Source organism: Somniosus microcephalus, chromosome 7 (assembly GCF_052327205.1).
Source record: "Somniosus microcephalus isolate GS21.2 chromosome 7, FLI_Smic_1.0, whole genome shotgun sequence".
Taxonomy (NCBI): domain Eukaryota; kingdom Metazoa; phylum Chordata; class Chondrichthyes; order Squaliformes; family Somniosidae; genus Somniosus; species Somniosus microcephalus.
The window spans coordinates 47,263,212-47,284,970 of NC_140993.1; the positions used below are offsets into that span (position 1 = coordinate 47,263,212).

The 21,759-nt window shown below is 43.7% G+C and overlaps 1 protein-coding gene across 2 annotated transcripts; it reads left to right on the forward strand.

Annotated features, from left to right (window-relative positions):
• Window positions 1-843: 843 nt before the first annotated feature.
• LOC147114627 (uncharacterized) lies at window positions 844-11,276 on the forward strand. Of its 2 annotated transcripts, none has more exons than XM_085992458.1 (2): window positions 844-944; window positions 6,448-11,275. In XM_085992458.1, the coding sequence occupies exons 1-2, from the start codon at window positions 903-905 to the stop codon at window positions 7,312-7,314; spliced, it is 909 nt and encodes a 302-aa protein (XP_085848584.1). In that variant the 5' UTR covers window positions 844-902; the 3' UTR covers window positions 7,315-11,275. The 2 variants fall into 2 exon arrangements, with proteins under 2 accessions (XP_085848584.1, XP_085848585.1); XM_085992459.1 differs by lacking the exon at window positions 844-944 and adding an exon at window positions 1,489-1,654 and having other exon boundaries at window positions 6,448-11,276.
• Window positions 11,277-21,759: the final 10,483 nt, after the last annotated feature.

Genomic DNA, 21,759 nt, shown 5'->3' on the forward strand with positions numbered 1-21,759 from the left:
CTCGTCTAAAGTTGTGGTTCCCATTCAAATTAATGAAGCAAGGTAAAACAAGGTGCTGGTTTTCCATTAGTAAGGTCAACAGCATGACCCTAGAGAAATAATGGTGAATCTCTCTCAACTTGGGAAATTTTGATCATAGTACAATATATTTACATAGTTGTGTAAAGAGGAAAGAATGAACTTGAATTTATATAATGTCTTTCACATCCACAGGGTGGGATTGACTTTGGGTGATAGTGTACAACAGGCGACATCAGATCAGCTGCCCGTTATAAATCTCTCCCGATTTTCATTTCCATTGACATCAATCCCAACTGTGCTGGCAGTACACCTGGACCGTGCAAATGGCCCAGGAGAAAAAAATGGAGTGGGGTGCATGCCTCCTCTCACAGCTGCAGCGCACCTCTGGTCTTGTCTGTTTTCTCCACGGATGCTGCCTGACCTGTTGAGTGTTTCCAGCATTTTCTGTTTTGTTTAAGTTCCATTAGTGTCCTGGCCAGCATTCCTCCTTTAACCAAAAGCAGAGTAACTGCTATTCAACTTGCAAAGTGCAATGGGTTGTGAAAAGGCACAATATTAGTGTAAGGTATAGGGAATATTTTAATGAATACTGCCCTTGGACTTTCCTTCAAATTTAACCATACCATTTTCTATTCAGCTATATTTTACATAATGAATATTAAATTCCGTGCTGGTTTATGGATTTCAGGCAATTCTGATGAGTATCAGTTGCACACACTGACATGAATTTGTCTGCAAGTACCTGTTTAAGCAGTGACCCTAATCTTCATGTAATTACCTTATAGTGACATTTATAAATCCCTAATCCATAGTAAAGTCATGCTGAGAGCTCCCTGCTGGTCTCTGGGCTGCACAGTACTGGAGGTGAAAGCTGCAGGGAGATGATCAAACAAAGGCCAAGGCAGGAACCACTGGGAAGGCTAGTAAGTTAGTCCTTTGCATTTATATAGCAGCTGCCTATCTCTGTAATCATTCTAGTCTGTCTATCTATCAATTTATCAATCTATCTATATCTGTCTGTCTGTCTGTCTATCTATCTATCTATATCTGTCTGTCTATCTGTCTGTCTATTTGTCTGTCTGTCTGCCTGCCTGTCTATCTATCTATATATTATCTATCTACCTAACATCTATCAATTTATCATCTATCTATCTATCTATCTATCTATCTATCTATCTATCTATCTATCTATCTATCTGTCTATCTATTTGTCTGTCTGTCTGTCTACCACCAGAATCTATAACTGTCCAAATGTAGATTAAATTGTGAATATCTTATTTTGACCGCTATTGGAATATTTCAAATTCAGAGGGAGTGAAATTGGGTGCCTTTGCACCTCCCATAGTGCCCCCGGGGGGGGTGCTAATGGGGCGCAAATGACTTTGCGACCAGGCGCGGCGCTGACATCGACTCCGGCGGGAGTTTTGCGGCGGCGCTACAGCGTTGCGGCCCAATCTCCTTTGCCCGGAGATCGTGATGTCATCGGCGTACGCATTGCCCCGGTAGCGCCCCGGACCCGTAATTGACTTCTGCCCCCTGCAGCAGCGCCGGTCAAAAACAGCAACAGCTGCAGAAAGCATGCATCGGGCAGCCGGCTGCTTCCGGGGCGATGATTAAATGTGAGGTGGCCGAGGTAAGTGAAAAAAAAAAAGACCTTTCTTGTTCCAGTTTTGTTCGCAGGTTCCTGCCCGTGATCGATCAGCCCAGCACTCTGCTTGAGTGCCAGGCTTATCGCACAGGATCGCAGTTGCCTTGGTGATCCAGGTAGGTATTTTTTAAATTGCAGAGCCTGCAGCGATGGCCCTTCATTTTAAGGGAGGGAAGGAGCCTCTGAACGTGGCAATGCTGCACTGAAATTGAATCTAAAATGCAAGTCCAAAACTGTTTGGGTTTTAATCTCTACTGCTTTGAAAGGACATAATGAGATATTGGTGTGCAAACACTTAGGGACGAATTTTTTGGAGTGTCAGCGGGCGCGTTCAGTGGTAGGTCAGGTAGGAAAAAGTTTTCTTTTGACAGCAGGTCGGGACCTCGCTGTCAACCCGCCACCATGCGCCTTTCCCAGATGCAGCGGCGGGGGAGGCAATTCAGGTCATTATGACCTTGATAACAGCCCATTAAGAAGTATTTTGAGCTCAACTTACCATTTTACAAGGTTGCCCACGGGGTCCACGCTGTTCTGGGATCACGTCAGGTAAGCAGGTTGGGAGTTGTGTTAACATGGAATCATCTCATTGCTTGACTGCTGTAAATGTGCTACAAAAGCTCCCATCTCACAGCTGTTCGCTTTCCAAGCTCAGAAGCTGTTGCTTACTGCATTTGGAAGACAGATTGAGCTTTATGCAGGTTGCAAGTGTTTGGAGTAAACTCTCTATCCAGTGTCACCTCATTGGAACAATCTCTCTCACCACTGAAAGATCGCTTCTGTCATCTCAAGTTCACCTGCTATCTATTACATCAGCATCGATACCCTTGAAACTATTTCACCTTGGTCCTCAGAATCCCACCACGATCAGCCTCAACACAAGCATCCCCAGGCACATCAGCAGCACTAACAACAATAACAACCTTCTCCGCAATCACCTGATGCTGCACAGGACAGAGGGCATCACCACCCGACATATTGCTGCCGGGGACGCCAGTGATGGCCTCACCATAGCCAGATTTACTTCACTTAACACTGGATGCTACATGATGCGCCAGGTTTGCACCACTACACACCATAAAGCATCCCTACAATGTCCAAGCCATTCCTTTCACACTCATGGCCATTGTGGGGGGTACCGTTATATCTCACCATTCACAGCAGCTCACAAAGCCACTTCCAAAGTTTCACACAAATCTGTCCAAGAATACAAAGTGTTGAAAATAAAGATTTCAATGCTTGACAGCACATTAACAGAAACTTCACATGAACATTGGCTAAAACACACAAGTGCCTACCCTTGTGTGTTGTTAGTTTGTATGATTGGACTAGGATGAGGTTGAGTGTGAGGGGTGGCTAGTGAGATGGGGATGTGATAATGTAGATAGAGAGGGATGGGTGGAGGTGCAAGGTAAGTTGCTTTGAGTAAGGATGTGCAGGAGTAGGGTAGGGAAGGCAGAGTGATAGGGATGTGATGAGTGGCACAGCAGGATGAGGTTGAGTGTGGCTTTGCAGTAACGTTTCATGATCAACTGAGATCATTGAACGGTTTGTCCCACTGCAGTCTGGTCCTCCTTACGACATCCCTGCTTGTGTCCTCCTGTGCAATGTGCAACCAGGCTGTGTTGATCTCCTGGGGAGGTCTCTTCCGCCCATTGGAAGGGAAGAGAACCTCCCTGCATGCTGTGACTCCCTTCATAAGCATATGGAGGGAGTCATGGGAGAGCCTGGGTGCAGCCCTGCACCTCTGTGCAGTGCTTGTCAGTGTTTGCAGCACCTCAATGCTGTAGAACACTGGCAGCAGACTGTCAAAGTAAATTTGCGCATGGTCCCTTTAAGGAAACCGGCTGATGGCACGTCATCAAATGACGTCATCAGACCCGCTTCCTTCAATTGGTCAGCAAACGCGCTGGGCGGGCTTAACAAGCCCAATCAGGGAAAAATCATTTTGGACAGTGGGCTGGAGTCAGCAACAGGGTTGGGACCCCCCACCAACGTTGCCCACTATGGACCCGCCGAGGTTGGTAAAATCTTAATGTGTGGTATGAAATTCCTTTGTCTGCTATTTTAATGGAGGTGATAAGTCATTTGAAATAAAATTATCAATGCCTCTGCTAAAATAGCAGGCAAAGGCACTAAGCATTCCTGGGCTAATAACACACAGCGTCATTTCAACGTATTAATCTACAACAATCTTTTCCTCCTCTCCTTTCCTTTCATTCCCAAGTGACCACTCTTCATAGTTGCCTTCCTTTACATTTAGTTATCTTTATATTTCTTCCAAATGATTACTTTTCTTTCCTCTATTTTTCCTTCATTTAACACTTTTGATATGTAGGAGAGAGGAATGCAATCAGCACAGCTGGTAGTGTAGTAGTAACATAAATAACGGCAAGAATAAAGGAGGGCAATAAAAATATACAATAGTAACTCACCAAGGAAATGTTCAGTGCAATGGAGAAGTGCAGGGGGACTCCTGCTTATATTAGAAAATATGGTAATTCATGTAATAGACTCCAGATTGCTCCCAGGAAAATAATTGGGATTAGATAGTGCACAGAAGATTGCAATGTGATATAAGAGCTTGCAAAAGAAACTGGTGCTTCTGAACAACCAAAAAAGGCAACTCAGGGGGAAAAATAAATCACACGGCAGCATTTTCTGAGGCAGTTGTCTTTTACCCTGTCTGGTCCCATTTCCCATGCTATTGTTTCCATGGCAGCACTCCCTGTTGCTGCTCTCACTTACAGATAGAAATCTGTATTAAAAATAACAAAATAACCATAATCAGCACCTACAGGTCATCTACACATACAACATTGATGGATTCAGTTGGTACGCTCCTACCCAAATTATTATAATCTGAAAGCCCTTCGTAAAAATCCACTACTCTGTCTAAACTCTGACCTTTCTAAAGGTGGGTTTTCCAAAGATTCAGTTTAGATATCAGCCTAATTTTCTAATGATTATTGTGAACCAAGCAATAACTAATAGATAAGTTTTTACAAATTAGAGACAGAACTACATATAAAGATTGTTGGAGGTGACATTCCAGACAATTCTGCAATTTAGAGTGTGCAGAGACTGGGGTGGGACATAACTAATGCTGATGGATCAGGGGAGGACTGAAACTTCTTACCTAATCCCCTTCCCCACTCTAACTGTTCAATAACTTTAACCAAATTAATTTGTATAATATAAAACAAACCCTTTTTTAACAGATTGCCCCTACTTACCCATGCTCTTACCATGTCCTTCAAATTCTTCCCCAGGAACAAGTCTAATTGCCTCTTGACCTATTTATACTAATTGCTTCCCTGATAACTAACTCCATAACTGTATTATCTTTCGTGCAACAACAAAAAATGTCTTTTGTGTCTCTCCTTCAATCTCTTTACTTCCTAATATCTGATTTTAAATTTTAAACACAATAAAGGAACACAAAATATTCAAAATAAAAATACGGTATCTATGCTGACAGTCTAGGGCTGTATTGAGGGAGTGTTGCAAGGCGGCGATGCCGGCTTTCAGATAAGACATTAAACTGAGGCCCTGTTGCTATCTCTGGTGGACATAAAAGATCCCACGGCACTATTTTAACGCAGAGCAAGGAAGTTCTCCCGGTGTCCTGGCCAATATTTATCCCTCAACCAACATCACTAAAACAGATGATCACATTGGCTTCCATGTGTAACTGTACATTGTAACAGTGACTACACTTCTAAAGTATTTCATTGGCTGTACACTGCTTTGGGATGTCCTGAGGCCATGAAAGGCACGATATAAATGCAAGTCTTTCTCTTTTTCCTTTCTTATGGATGGCATAGCAGCAATACCCTGTGATATTACATGCTACAGGATGGTAATCACATTTTCCATCATTTCCCAGGCCCAACAAAGAGCTTCCCTTCACACTACTACCTTCAACTGGGATTATCATTTAGTAGAGCCAAATTGAAGATTATGAAGTGAGTGTATCAACCATTATGTGCCTAAGTCCTACATTCTCCATCAATGTCCTCAAAGTGTAGAGTTGAAATGGCGAGTTTATTGAAGCAGCCTAGGTTAATGATAATAAAATTCAGTTAACTCACACTGTCTGGCTCAGTTTCCCTGCTGATATCACCAGCTACTACCATTTAAAATATTCAAATAACCATAGATATGAAGGTGTCAAAATTGATAATCATTTAATATTTATACATGTACTAATGGTGAGAATCCTGCTACAAACCAACTCCATATCAACAAAATGGCAGTTTTTGGTAAAAAGAGTATTCATTTAAACAACATTTACATTGTTTAATGCAATGTTAAATCTGAAACCATAACAGACCCATAAATACAAAGGTTTCTTTAAACAGTTATATATATCAGGTTCAAACAGCAGTAATATTGTGCTCCCCAGAGTGGTCGGATTCTGCTCTACAGTTCCCACATGGCCAGTTCACAATGTCACTCAGATCATCTGAATGGAGATAAGATACTGGAGGGACTGAATGCCACTCTTGTGCCGAGTTCATGAATGATGTCGGTCGAGGTCTTGGAACAGATTGCTGTCTGCTCTCTGTTGAATAATCAGAAAAGAAAGTACAAGTTACAAAAACAAGGACATGCGGAATAGAGAACTGTAGATATCTCTGCTTACATTCTTTAAATTAAATCTGTTTTGATTTAATTTCTAATTTAAGAGTTTTTGTCTTTTAAGGGAGGCATATATGAGAATGTGTGACGCTGTATATGGTTTAAAACGATAACAAAATTAATTGATTATTTTCAAGGGAGTCCCAATTGAGGGGAGGTCAGAATCCAAACTTAAAAAGGTCTCCAATAAGCTAAGCATCCTCAATCTCAACCAAACTAAAGACGGAAAGAGCTTAAATGCAGCTGGTGCAAATCATTCAGCAACCAGTGATATGGACAGCCCTGTTGAACAGCTCAAGGCTACATCACCAAAGTCATACCAAGGAGCTAAGGATGAATTAAAAGAACTTCCTCCTAAGAAGCCAATAAAGTTGGCTCCATTAGAACTCTCTGAGGATGTCAAGAAAGCCCAACTTGAGAAGCTTAGAGACATTCAAATAGAGGCCAAGATAGCTGCAGAGAAACTGGCCGCCACTGGAGCAATTAACATTGAACACCAGCCAAAAAAAGTGAGGAATCGCAAGCAGCTGGAGAACTTGGAGAAGATAAGGCTGGCAGAAAAGACATTTCTAGAAAACCAAAAAGCCCCAAAACACCTGCTGCAAGAAGCACCATTTCTCCCTGCCAAGATCTCGTTTTCAAGCACCAACCGGAAATTTGAAGAACCAGCACTTCCAAGCAAACCCTTGGTTCCTAAGATTACAAAAATAAATGCTAAATCTGAAATAGCACACGAGGCACAGAGTTATATTCCTGATGAAAATCCTGAATCCTCACACCATGCTGTAAGAGGGAGATTAAGGCTTCGGCACGGAAAAGGCTGTGATAATGAAACACGTGATAAGTCTAAGCCTTTAAAACCATTACGATTAACCTTTAGTAATGGTAACATCAATGAAGAACTTAACACTGCGAGCCAGCAGACAGAGAAAGAACTCTGTGAGGCAAGCAAGCTACTTAACAATGGAGCCAGGAGAAAATGTACAAGAAAAACTAGTGGATAGCAGACCTGATTTCAGCAAACTGAAAGAAGTTGCATACTTCAAGTCAGTGACCGTTGACGCTTTGAGAAACTAGTTTGCACAGGGAAAAAAAACAAAGAAATAAATAACAGAAAAATGCCAAACCGCTGAGAAACAGATTATCAAATGCAGTAGAGGAGAGCACATCGGGAGCATTGCGGAAAGGAGTGTTTGCTTTGCAAGAGATTTATTCTTCTGTTTACATTTTCCAGCTTATATTTTTCCATGGATTGTAGTTGATTTTACTCTCGAATGTAGGACTGTTGCTGGGGTTGAATGATGGAATGAAAAACCCCACTGTAAATGACAAATCTGAATAACAAAGAACAAGCAATTTTGAATATGGCAAAAGGAATACCACGGGCACCGAACTATTCCCATTGATCATCCAAATGGAAATTCATACATGAATAAAATAGATGATGGCAACACATTTAAAATTTCAGCAAGCTCATTTGTTCCTTATGTTATGAATATGCAGGTTTATTTTGAATTCTCCTACTATAATTATGTAATTTCTGTTGTTTATATGCACCAGAATAGAAATATGCCAGTTTGAAGGTTGCGCTTCAACCGTTGATACAATGTGTTTGGTTTCTTGCAAGGAATTAAAAGTAGACTGTGCCAAGTGCACAGGTGGTACCAAGGCTGATGGCAAGGCAGGGTCCTCAGAGGAATGGCTAAAATTCAAAGAGATCTACAGATACTTAGCAGCTGGATTAATTGCAAATGACATTTAACCCTTACAGTATTAAATTCCATTAAAGTCCTGGGGCTTACTTACTGTCTTGTTGCCAAGCAAAGCAGTTCCTAGAATCGAATCATACAACACAGAAGGAGGCCATTCGGCCCATCGTGCCTGTGCTGGTACTTTGTAAAAGCTACCAATTAGTCCCACTCACTTGCTCTTTCCCCATAGCCCTGCAAATGTTTCTTTTTCAAGTAGGGATCCTTTTGAAAGTTACGATTAAATCTGCTTCTGCCACCCTTTCAGGCAATGCATTCCAGATCATAACCACTCGCTGAACAAAAAAAATTCTCCTCACCTCCCCCTGGCTTTTTTGCCAATTATTTTAAATCTGTGTCTTTTGGTTACCGGCCCACCTGTGAGTGGAAACAGTTTCTCCCCAACTACTCTTTAAAAATCCCTCACAACTTCTTGTTCTTGATATGATTCTAGTATCAAGAATTGACCTGCCACATCAACTTATAGGGATAGATTTTGGTCTGGGCCTGTTTTTTGACCAGTGTGCACCTGAACCGAGAGGCCCGAGGATCGGTGAAAATTAGTTCTCGAGCCTCATCAGCATACTGGCCGCAAGTTGCTGGCGTTGGTCGCGCCACCACAGGCAGCTCGCCTGAGTTTAAAGATCAATTCCCGGCCGCCTCGCCAACATTGGCCCTCAGGTAAGCCTGGGAGTGGGGGTTGGAGTGGGCTACGGGGTGTGGGCGGTAGTCGTGACTCCTATGGAGTCGGTGGAGCACTTATGCTCCTCCAGTAATGTTTTTTTTTTAATTGCCTACCTTTCGTTGACGGCCACTGATTAATCCTGAGTGGGGCAGGCAGGCTGACTGTCCTACTCCTCACCGACAAATTTCTTAATGGAGTCTTTCAACACCATTAGGCCCCCAATTTACATATTTAAGGTGCCGAAGGCCTGCTTTAAGTGTTTGCCCAGGACACCTAAAAAAAGGACCCCATGAATTTAGCAGTGAGACCGATACCTGAACAGATTAGTCTCGTTGCTAAATTGGTATGCTTTGCGGTGTTTTTTTGGGTGCAAAACAGATGCAGCGTGAAAGAATGTCTACCCTATAGAATTTTGGTTTTACATTGGCTGCAAAACTAACCTTCAAAATCAGTTTTCAGCCATTGAAAAAAGGTTGCTTCCACCACTAAAATGGGTAGAATAAGTAATATAGAAATAAATTAGAACAATCTTAAAATTAGAGCTAGGCTGTTCAGGAATGAAATCAGGAAGCACATTTTCACACAAAAGGTAGTGGAAATCTAGACCTGTTCCCCCCACCCTGCCCACCACTACCCTACCCCATAAGGCTGTGGATGCTGGGACAATTTGAGCTTTCAAGACTGAGATGTATAGATATTTGTTAGGTGATGGTATCAAGGAATTTGGAGCAAAGGTGGGCAAATGGAGCTGAGGTGCAGATCAGCCAAGATCTAATTGGAATGGCAGAGCAGGTGCAAGGGACTGAATGGTCTACTCCAGCTTCAAATGCTCCTATATTCCTAATAAAGTTCAATTGAAATAAAATTAGGAAGATTGTGATAATATTTGGGGGGTTTTTTTGGTCAGTTTGTATGTGTGGAAGCCCATCAATTTGCTTAGGAGTCTCCGAATCAAATACTGAGAAATTCACGTCAATAGAACTTCACATTGCCTGAAGTGTGCACTAATTCCATGGACAGATCCCAACCTAGCCTGAAGAACCCAGGTGCACTTTGAAAACTATCAAGGCTTATGAACACCCAAATGTGCATGGAGTACTCCTGTAACAGAAAACCAACCCCTAAAGCAAAGATCACATTTACCTACTGCAAATCCCAAGGAGGTTAGACTCTAGTTGATCATTACACAAGAGACAAGCATGGGTTTAATCCTTTGCTAGATCAGTCTTCCACCCAGCAGGAAGATAAGCAGCACCACTCACCATGAAATGTGTGAATATCTCCCTACTATCCCCTGCCCACAGCATGGACATACACCATACCCTAGTAAACAAAGCACATTTAAACCCTTATCATATGAACAGTTGCAAAGGCAAACAAAACAGAGGTCCAAGGCAAGGATACTGAAACTATCTAACACATTAGTAAAATCATGAGGTAAATTTTCAGCTTCATTACTTGGACAATAATCTGGCGGAGTCCATTGCCCTTCCATTATAGAACCCATCCAATTTTCATTCCATTAAAATCAATGGAATGAAAATTGAGGTGTTCTATAACAGGCGGAAGAACCACTCTGCAGATTACTGCCCATGTGCTGAAGATGAAAATTTATCTCTACATGTTGTACAGTGTATTCAGTTGCAATCAAGGGTTTGGAATTTGCGGTTGTAATGACGGCAAAACTGTCAGCGCTCGCCGTCATTACTGTGTAAAACTGACAGCAACTGCTGGCATCTGCACATGTGCAGTTAAACCCAGAAATCTGGATGTTGCTGTCAGTGATACCCTGCTCCTCTATGGGGTATGCTGTTGCAGTCTTCACAGATGCAAGCAACACAGAATCAGTGAGTTGACGTGAACTTCAACTTTTTATGCACTATTCTCGCTGTAAAAAGCTTTGAAAATGTTAAGCTGTGTTGACTGAAGTGTAACTGAGTTTTTAATGGCATATTAAGTCATAATTACTGCTGAACAGCCTCTCTGGCCCTGAAAAATGAATTTTATAAATGTGTAGCATCATTCCCTCAGAATAACATTTAAATGTTTTTTTAAGTTTGTTTATGATATTTCAGCTTCTACCTTAATCCCATGTGTATGTCCCAATCTTAATTTTGCTTTCTGTAAAATGATTAAAAAGTGAATTATAATCCATGCTTTTTACTTCCTGGTTTGCTGTCTGTGAGAATTCTTCAATCTGATTGGCTGATCAGCCTGCTTGATGACTTCACTGTTGCTGGACACCACAGATCCCCTATAGATGGTGCGAGAATAATAATAACAACAACAACAACTTGTATAGGAGAGATCTTTGTGGGCAGCTTCTTTCGAGGTCAGTGGCGACACCGTCCCTTCGCCACTGACTGCAAAATCCAGGCCATTATATATTTTTTAAAACCAATATTGGAGTAAATTTTACAATTAAGCATTCTTGACACAGAACTTAGTACAACAGGCGCTCATTTCTGGATTTGGGGAGTGGAAGTCTTTTCACCCTATTTAACAGCAGGGCTTTATGTCCACTCGTTATAATTATAAAATTTGCCCCATGGAGACAGGGCTAAGAATTCAGAGATGGGCAACAAAGATGATTCCACAGGATAGATTTTCAAAATCCTTTCCCTGTTGAGATACCATGCATTGGAATATTGTGGGCCCACTGCTCGCAGCCTGAGAGATACCTCGTCACAGGTGAAGATGTATAACTGGGTTATGACAAACAATAAGAAAGCATAATCTATTCCTAGTCAAAAAGAAAACAAAGGCTCAAGGGCAATGTTCCCTTTAACCTGCGCGGGCCGCTCAACGGCGTTATAATGGGGAAAAAACGTCATTTGTGGTCATTTGAATGGGTCACGCAGATCCTTAAAGGGGTTACACACCCAAAAAAAATTAACAGGGATGTTGCTCAAGGGACAATTTTGTGAGGCTTCCCACTGCCAGCAAGGCCTCAAACACAGCCAGCAAGGAATGCAAAATCACAGGCTGCACGATTTCCTGCCCTTGCCTCCTGAGCAACTAACCTATGTTCTTTCCTCCCCTCTCCCCTTTCCCTGCCTCTGCACTTGCTTAAAATCTGTTACATCTCTAACTTTTTCCAGTTCTGATGAAAGGTCATTGTTAAGTCCGTGAATGATTGAGACACGGACTAGCAGGAGAGAAAACAAACTGAACTTTACTGGAGAAAGGCATAAACGAATCTAAACAACAGAGGCTCTCTAGCGCCTTTTATACAGGGGTGGTCACTGCCGGTACTGCAGTCTGAGACCAGTTATTCTCTTAAAGGTACATACACAACAATTCCTCCCCTTTTAGATAAACAGTACATAACATTCATTTAACAACTAATGATAACGAATTACAATCACAATTACTGTTGCTAGATACATTGGTTAAGTTTAAGCAATTATAAGTTCAGTCTTTGAGGAGGCTTCCTAATTCTGTCTGGATAACGCCTCTTTGGAGTATCAGGTTCTTCTGGCAATGTTGAGTCAGAATCAATGTCGTTGTTTGGTTCATCTGCTTCCAATATTACCGGTTCTGCGGTAGCTGCAATTGGAACGTCGATTTCATTACCAGGTGTATCAGATCGTGGTGTGGAGTTGACGTTTTCCAGTGACTCTAGAATCTGGTCAGCATGGCGTCTTACAATGCTCTCCCCAACGTCCACGGTATACATGAGAGGTCCTTGTCGTGTACAAATCATTCCTGGCTGCCATTTCTCAGTGCGGTAGTCCTGGGCCAAAACTGGTTGACCTATCTTAAAACTCCTGGTCGGCCTTTCATTCATATTCTGAAACTGCCTGTTCTCCACATCTCTTCGGACGTTTGGCTTAACCAAATCCAAGCGGCATCGTAGTCTTCGATTGAAGAACATCATGGCTGGAGTTTGGTTGGTAACCGCATGTGTCGCATTCCGGTAGGCAAACAAGAAGTTGTCCACCTTGTGTTGTAGGGGTATATCTTCATTACACATTGCCTTGATAGCCTTCTTGAATGTTTGGACAAACCTCTCGGCCAATCCATTAGTGGCTGGATGATATGGGGCAGATGTGTAATGCTTAACACCATTGTTCTTTAAGAACCTCCGGAACTCTTCAGACACAAACTGAGGTCCATTGTCAGAGCAAATCTGTTCAGGCAGCCCATTCCTGGCGAATATGGTTCGTAAAACTGCGATAGTTTTTTCCGTGGTGGTAGAGGACATTTTTATTACCTCTGGCCACTTTGAATGTGCATCCACCGCAATTAAAACATCGAGTCCATGAAGGGACCAGCAAAATCAATGTGCACCCTTTGCCGTGGAGATGAGGGCCACTCCCATGGATGCAGAGGAGCTTGTGGTGGGGCGTTTTGGACCTTCTGGCATCCTGCACAGCTCTTGGTCATCTCTTCGATTTCTCTATCGATTCCCGGCCACCACACAAACGCTCTGGCTAAGCTCTTCATTTTTACCCCACCCAGATGACCCTCATGAAGCTCATTGAGCACTCTATCCGTCAACTTAGGTGGAATTACTACTCTGGATCCACACATCAAGGTTCCTCTGCACACTGACAGCTGTTCTCTTCTCGGCGAGAATGCTGGCAGCAGTGGTTCGCCATGTGCTGGCCATCCCTTCACCGTTAAATCATAGACCCGTGATAGTGTCGGGTCATTCCGTGTTTCCTTTTCTATGTTTGCATTCGTCACAGGGAGACATTCGACTATGGTCGAGTGGAATAACTCCATTGGATCCACTGCAAGGTCTTCTTCTTCCACCGTCGGCAACGGTAGACGTGACAATCCATCAGCATTTCCATGCTGTTTAGTTCCCCTGTACTTGATGTCATATTGGTGTGCCCCTAGGAAAAGGGACCATCTCTGCAGCCGTTGTGCTGTCATTATCGGTACGCCCTTCTGAGGGTTGAAAATGGAGACAAGAGGTTGATGATCGGTTAGTAGAGTAAATTTTTGACCGTGCAGATAGTGATTGAACTTCTTCACCCCCCACACTAGGCTGAGGGCCTCTCTGTCAATCTGGGCGTAGTTACGCTCGGCAGAAGTTAACGAGCGTGACGCAAAAGCTATCGGCCTCTCCAAACCATCAAGGAATTTATGTGACAGTACCGCCCCAATGCCGTAGGGAGACGCATCACACGCCAGCCTGATTGGCAGTGCTGGGTTGTAGTGAGCCAATACTTCATTCAAAGTGATTAAGTCCTTACTCTTCTGAAAAGCACGTATACAATCATCGCTCCATTTCCATGCTACCCCCGTTCGTAGCAGGGCGTTCAGTGGATGCAGAATTGTCGACAAATTCGGCAAAAACTTATGATAATAATTCACCAACCCGAGGAATGACCTCAGTTGCGACACATTTTCAGGCGCTGGGGCCTTAACAACCGCTTCAATTTTGTCAGGGGACTTATGTAACCCCTCTTCATCAATCACGTGGCCACAATACGATATCTGTTTCTTAAAAAATTCGCACTTGGGGCGGTTGGCTCGTAGCCCATGTTCCCGTAGTCTAGTGAGCACCTGTTCTAGGTTGTTAAGGTGTTCACTGTCATCTTCACCTGTTACAAGGATGTCGTCCAAGTAACACTGAGTCCCCGGAATCCCTTGCAGGACTTGTTCCATCGCTCTTTGCCATATCGCCGGAGCCGATGCTACTCCGAATACCAATCGATGATACTGGTAAAGACCTTTGTGAGTGTTTATCGTGAGATACTTCCTAGAGGATTCTTCAACCTCCATCTGCAAATATGCTTGTGCTAGGTCAATTTTTGTAAAACGCTTCCCTCCAGACAGTGAGGCGAAGATGTCTTCTATCCTTGGAAGAGGATATTGTACTGTGTGAAGGACAGGGTTCACCGTCACCTTGAAATCCCCACAGATGCGAATCTTCCTTGGCTCTCCGGACTTATTGCTTAACGTTTTCTTCATGACAGGAACGATGGGTGTCGCCCACTCGCTCCAGTCGACCTTAGACAACACGCCCGCCTTCTCCAGGTTCTCCAGCTCTGCCTCGACAGCTGGACGAATTGCATATGGTACCGGTCTCGCTTTGAAAAACTTGGGAACTGCATTCTCTTCTATTTTTAACGAGGCGGTTACGCCTTTAAGCGTGCCCAGTTCTTGTTGAAATACCTCTTTGGCGTTAGCTAAGATTGTTGACAATCGTCCAGGAGTGACGTCTTCATCTTTTTTACCGTCCACCGTCATTGCATGAATGGAATGCCAATCTAAGTTTATCTTCCTGATCCATTCCCGTCCCAATAACGGTGGTCCACCATTTGGCAGTATGTAGAGATACAATTTCCGTATTTTCTTGCCATTGTATTCGACAGGCACCCTTATTTTTCCTCTGGGGTATACTTTTTGCCCTGTATATGTCATCAAGACGATGGATGTCTCTCTCAAGGGTATGTGTGAAAATAGCCGCTCATAGTCTCGTCGATTCATGACGGTTAGCGCTGATCCTGTATCCAATTCCATTTTAACTTGGGACCCTGCTATCGTGAGGGTGACCCAAATGGTTCGGTGATCCTCTTTTGCGATTACATTGTGAAGTTTGAGACAGCTTAATCTCCTGTTCTTGGATTCACTATCGCTCATCTGGTCTTCGGAACTACTGTCCGTCATCTTTTGTACTTTCTTGTACGGTTCCTTAGTAGCCTTTTTGTTGTCGTTGGTCTTCTTCCCAGACCTACAAACTCGTGCAATGTGTCCAATCTTCCCGCATTGTCTGCATATTTTGTCTTTGGACCAGCAGTCCTTCTGGTCATGGTTAGTTCTGCCGCAGCGATAACATTTTGCAAATCCCCGTGTCATTTCGTGGGTGCCGTATTCCTGTGGTTTTTGTTGAATTTCTGCAGCTCCCCTGGCTGCTACTTCATACGATACTGCCACGCTGAAAGCCTTATCTAGCGTCAGCTCTTTTTCTGCGAGTAACTTCTTCTGTGTTCCTTCACTCAGGAGTCCACAGACAAATTTGTCCCGTAGGGTATCTGCCAGTCCTGCTCCGAACTGGCAGTGCTTTGATAGCTTGCGTAGTTCCGTAAGATACTCAGCATTGCTCTCATCTTTGTGCTGAGTTCTCCTGTGGAATTTAAATCTTTCTGCTATCAACAGCGGTGCAGGGTTTAAGTGCTCCTGTAGAACAGCAACAATTTCATTAAAACTCTTCGCCTTCGGTTTGGCTGGAGTAATCAGATCCCGCAATAGGCCGTACATTCTAGCGCCCATTATGTTTAGCAATATTGATGCCTTTTTCCCCTCCGCTATTTCATTTGCCTCGAAATATACCTCGACTCTTTCCACATACGTGGTCCAGTCCTCTAATGTATTATCAAAAGCAGTGATACAGCCAGCCTTCGGCATCTTGCAAATCTAAAATGGCGTCTCCCGCGCTTTGCCTTCTTCCCCGATTTAACAAAATGGCGCCTCCCGCGCTTTGTCTTCTTCCCCGCTGTTGTTAGCGCTGCTTTCCACGGTTTCCTGCGCGTTAAATATTCATTTGTTTTCTTTTATTATCTTCCCGTCGTGGAGCGGACCCTCTGGGACACTTCCCTCCCTCTTCTGAGGTCTGAACGCTGCCCAGCTTTGAAACACCAGCCGCGCCCTGTGTGCTCCACCCCCTCTCTCTCTCCTTGCTTCCCGACTCGCTGCCCGGCCCCGTTGAAAGGCCACCCGATCGAGCTTCAGCCCGCCGCAGCCCAGGAAGGATCAGAGCACTACCTGCCACCAGCCCGATTAGCTGGGAAACCACGGACCGAGGAACCCAGCCCGGCTCTGGACAGTCTCTCCTGCAAGTTTTGAACTCGATGATTGACGGTCGACGCCCGTTTCTCAAGTTTCAATGGCCTATTTTTTTTTTTTTCTTTCTTCTGGCTCCGACCTTCAACAACGTCGTCGGAGCTGCTGCTGAGTTGCAGGTAAGTTTGTTTCTAACTCGTCGCCAGTGTTAAGTCCGTGAATGATTGAGACACAGACTAGCAGGAGAGAAAACAAACAGAACTTTACTGGTGAAAGGCATAAACAAATCTAAACAACAGAGGCCGTCTAGCGCCTTTTATACAGGGGTGGTCACTGCCGGTACTGCAGTCTGAGACCAGTTATTCTCTTAAAGGTACATACACAACAGTCATCGACTTGAAATGTTAACTTTCTCTCTTCACAGATGCGGCCTGACCTGTTGAGAATTTTTAGCATTTTCTGCTTTTATAACCTATGTTGGGGTTCAGTTGCCACTGGCAGCTCTCCAATACCACATTAAAGTGGCCATCCTTCATGCATAAGATTAGAGGAGAAGAAAAGATTATTAGATGCTGGCCACTATCTGGTGGTGTAAATTAAGTGGTGCATATCGGAAAATGGGCAGAAATCCTGCCCCATTTGTGTTTTTATCCTGACACATTTTCTGATGGGTGGGACCAGAAGAGGCAAAAGTTGAGGGTGTTTCATTTAACTATTAATTTATGGGCATGCCAGTCCTGTATAGCATTTCCCATCATTCTGGAGATGTAAGTAACGCCGATTTGAAATGCAAATCCAGGGATGTTAAACGGCAGTAAATATCCTGGAAACGATAGATTGAACATAAGAACATAAGAAATAGGAGCAGGAGTAGGCCAATCGGCCCCTCGAGCCTGCTCCGCCATTCAATAAGATCATGGCTGATCTGATCCTAACCGCCAATCTACTATCACAGAACCATCTCCTGAATCTAACAGAATTAGACACACGAAATAGGAGCAGGATCAGGCTACACGGCCCCTGGGCCCGCTCCGCTACCCACAGGGCCATGACCGATCCGAACCTAGACTCATGTCCAAATTCCTGCCCGCTCCCCGTAACCCTTAATTCCCTTTACTTCTAGGAAACTGTCTATTTATGTTTTAAATTTATGTAATGATGTAGCTTCTACAGCTTTTTGGGGCAGCATATTCCATGGACCTACCACCCTCTGAGTGAAGTAGTTCCTCCTCATCTCAGTTTTGAAAGAGCAGCCCCTTATTCTAAGACTATGCCCCCTAGTTCTAGTTTCACCCATCATCGGGAACATCCTCTCCGCATCCACCCAATCCAACCCCTTCACAATCTTATATGTTTCAATAAGATCGCCTCTCATTCTTCTGAACTCCAATGAGCAGAGTCCCAATCTACTCAACCTCTCCTCATATGTCCATCCCCTCATCCCCGGGATTAACCGAGTGAACCTTCTTTGTACTGACTCGAGAGCAAGTATGTCTTTTCTTAAGTATGGACACCAAAACTGTATGCAGTATTCCAGGTGCGGTCTCACCAATACCTTGTACAACTGAAGCAATACCTCCCTATTTTTATATTCTATCCCCCTAGCAATGAAAGCCAACATTCCATTGGCCTTCTTAATCACTTGCTGCACCTGCATACTAACCTTTTGAGTTTTGTGCACCGGGACCCCAGATCCCTTTGTACTTCAGTACTTTCCAGTTTCTTGCCATTAAGATAATAACTTGCTCTACGATTTTTCCTGCCAAAGTGCATAACCTCACACTTTCCAGTATTGTATTCCATCTGCCAAATCTCTGCCCACTTACTTAGCCTGTCTATGTCCCCTTGCAGGTTTTTTATGTCCTCCTCACTCACTACTTTCCCTCCCATCTTAGTATCATCTGCAAACTTTGATATGTTATACTCGGTCCCCTCCTCCAAATCGTTAATATAGATTGTAAAGAGTTGGGGACCCAGCACTGACCCCTGCGGAACACCACTAGTTACTGATTGCCAGTCTGAGAATGAAACATTTATCCCAACTCTCTGTTCTGTTAGATAGCCAATCCTCTATCCATGCCAGAATATTACCCCCAATCCCGTGATTTTTTATCTTAAGCAATAATCTTTTGTGTGGCACCTTGTCAAATGCCTTTTGGAAGTCTAAATACACTCCGTCCACTGGTTCCCCTTTATCCACCCTATATGTTACTTCCTCAAAGAACTCCAGCAAATTTGTCAAACATGACTTCCCCTTCATAAAACCATGCTGACTTTGTCCTATTAAATTATGATTATCCAAATGTCCTGTTACTGTCTCCTTAATAATGGACTCCAAAATTTTACCTACCACAGATGTTAGGCTAACCGGTCTATAGTATCCAGCCTTCTGTCTACTGCCCTTTTTAAATAAGGGTGTTACATTAGCAGTTTTCCAGTCTGCCGGGACCTTTGCTGAGTCCAGGGAGTTTTGGAAAATTATTACTAATGCATCCACAATCCCTACCGCCACTTCCCTCAAGACCCTAGGATGTAAGCCATCAGGTCCAGGTGATTTATCCGCCTTGAGTCCCATTATTTTACCGAGTACCACTTCCTTAGTGATTTTGATCGTGTTTAGCTCCTCCCCCCCATAGCCCCCTGCTTGACCAGTGTTGGGATATTCTTAGTGGGCCAGAAATTCCAGGCCAGAAGCGTGAGTGCGGTCGGCTTACTCACGCTTCTGGCCGTTGGAAATGCCGGCGTTCAGCATGAACAGCGCATGCGGGGAACGCCAGCATTTCCAGACCTCGAGTGCGTGCGACTGCACAGGCAACGCTTGCGCAGTGAACTTCGTGGATTTCATTCATGAAATCCGTGAGGTTAAGTCCTTAGAAGTTACACTGAAAAAAAGCAAGTGTAAAGTGGTTCATTGGCTGCGGAGGAAGATATATTTTATCGTGGAGCTTTTGAAATGGAATATTTTTGTTAGGGAAAGGGAGGGAAGTTATTTTAAGAAATTTTAAGTAAGTTTTAAAGTTAAAATTTTTTTTTTTTAAAGGGTTTTCAGAACGGTAGGTAGAAGGAGCAATTGTGGCTGTGTGAATGGAATGTGAGAATGAGTTATGTATGTATGTCCACATATATTCCTTTACGTATATGTATGTATGTTTTATATTCCTTTACTATGAATGTATGTTTTTAATTATGATTTTCCAATAAGTTACTTTCTCTGAAAGTCATAATTAAATAATACATTCATACACATAAGTAAAGGAATATATACATAACACGCAAAGGAATATATACAGACATACATACTTTCAGAAGCTCCACGATAAGAAATATCTTCCTCCGCAGCCTCTGTAGCAACTGTACCCATGCTTTTTTCATGTGTAAGTTGTAATGACTGGACCTCACTGAAAGCATTAATGAAAGCGGCGAATTATACTGCGCACGCGCTGCATGTGCAGTCGCACGCGTTCTGCCTCTGAACCCCTTCGTTCAGAGGACAGGAAATGCCGGTTTTCCCCACATGCACTGTGCATGCTGAAAACCGGAATTTCATCCGGCCAGATGCGTAAGTACCCCGACCGTACTAGCGCATTTGGAAGGGAATTATTGGGCCAACATTTTACATGTCAATAAAATAAAAAATTTAACACTTGCACGACTTGCCCCCTCGCATCTGCGACTGAGGGTCCAAGGAGGTGCATTGCGCAAGAGGTCATCATCGTACGTATCCTCACACTGTTCCCTTTGGGGAACTGTATGAAGTGGTGGAAGGATTTATGGCCGTGATTAACGCTCATTCCGTGACCGTAACCATCTTTGAACCAGCCATTAGGGTGGTTAGTCCTATGGCGGGAGGGTTTTACGGGCTCCCACAACCCATCTGAGGGGGGGGGGCCACCAACACCCACGGACGCAAGTATCCCGCTGGATGTCCACCCAGAATTTAAAGTTGGAGCTCCGACTCCACTTGCCGGGACTGTCTGGAGTGGGGTTCAAAACCCTACTCCTTCTGGCCCAGCGGCGGGGATGCTTACTGCTACGCAAAAGGCCCACTCCGCACAAAAGGTGACACCCATACGTTTCCTGCGCCTTTTCCCTCCCCGTGACTGGAGCCCTATGCTGCCATTTCACGTTGCTAATCGGATTGGGCGTTTGTCATAGCAGTAGGATCCCCGCCGCTGGGCCAGATCAGGGTAGGGTTTCGAACCCCACTCCAGACAGTCCCGGCAAGTGGAGTCGGAGCTCCGGCTCTAAATTCTGGGTTGACATCCAGTGGGATATTTGCGTCCGTGGGTGTGGGTGGCCCCCCCTCCTTGTATAGCTTGTGGGAGCCCGTAAAACCCTCCCGCCATAGGACTAACCGCCCTAATGGCTGGTTCAAAGATGGTTACGGTCACGGAATGAGCGTTAATCACGGCCATAAATCCTTCCACCACTTCATACAGTTCCCCAAAGGGAACAGTGTGAAGACACGTATGACGACGACATTGCTAAATAAATAAATGGAATTTAAAAAATTCTTTTAGGGCTTTTAAAAGTCTTTAAATTGCTTTAAATCTCTTTAAAACTACTTCAGATTACTCAAAATAATGTAAACATTTTAAAAAGTTTATAAAAGTTACCAAAATCTTCAAAAAACTTCCAAAAACCTATTTAAACTGCTGCTTTGCATGTAAAAAAGCAAAGCAGCTTGACAGAAACATTGGGGGCGTGTCCAGTGAAACTGAGACCTCAAGGGGCGTGTCTCACTTACACTGCACGCTCCTGGGTCCGCGCTGGCTGCACTCCTGGGCGGCGTGACGTCATACGCTGCCCGGGAATGTGCTTTCTATTTCTCCAAGTTCAGGCGTCCCAGAAGCTGATCGGCAGGAGCGCGGGGTAAGTGCAAATACGGGGCTTGCACGCGCTGCAAGCCCCGTTCTGGAATTTCTGGCCCAGTGTCTTCTACTGTAAAGACTGATACAAAATATTCATTCAGTGTTTTTGCCATCTCCCTATATCCCACCATTAATTTCCCGGTCTCATCCTCTAAGGGACCAACATTTACTTTAGCCACCCTTTTTCTTTTTATATAACTATAAAAACTCTTACTATCTGTTTTTATATTTTTTGCTAATTTACTTTCATAATCTATCTTCCCTTTCTTAATCAATCTTTTTGTTATTTTTTACTGTCTTTTAAAGACATAGTGATAGAAAGGTAAGTGCATTTTAGCCATTTGGAAAAAAAACTTACTTTTTTTTCATGCTGGCACTTCAGCTCTAATGAGCCCTGCAATAAGT

Coding starts and splice junctions, on each gene's coding strand:
- LOC147114627 (XM_085992458.1), top strand. CDS start 903: ATGATCAAACAAAGGCCAAGGCAGGAACCACTGGGAAGGCTA. Junction 945..6,447: donor AGGAACCACTGGGAAGGCTA/GTAAGTTAGTCC, acceptor ATTATTTTCAAG/GGAGTCCCAATTGAGGGGAG.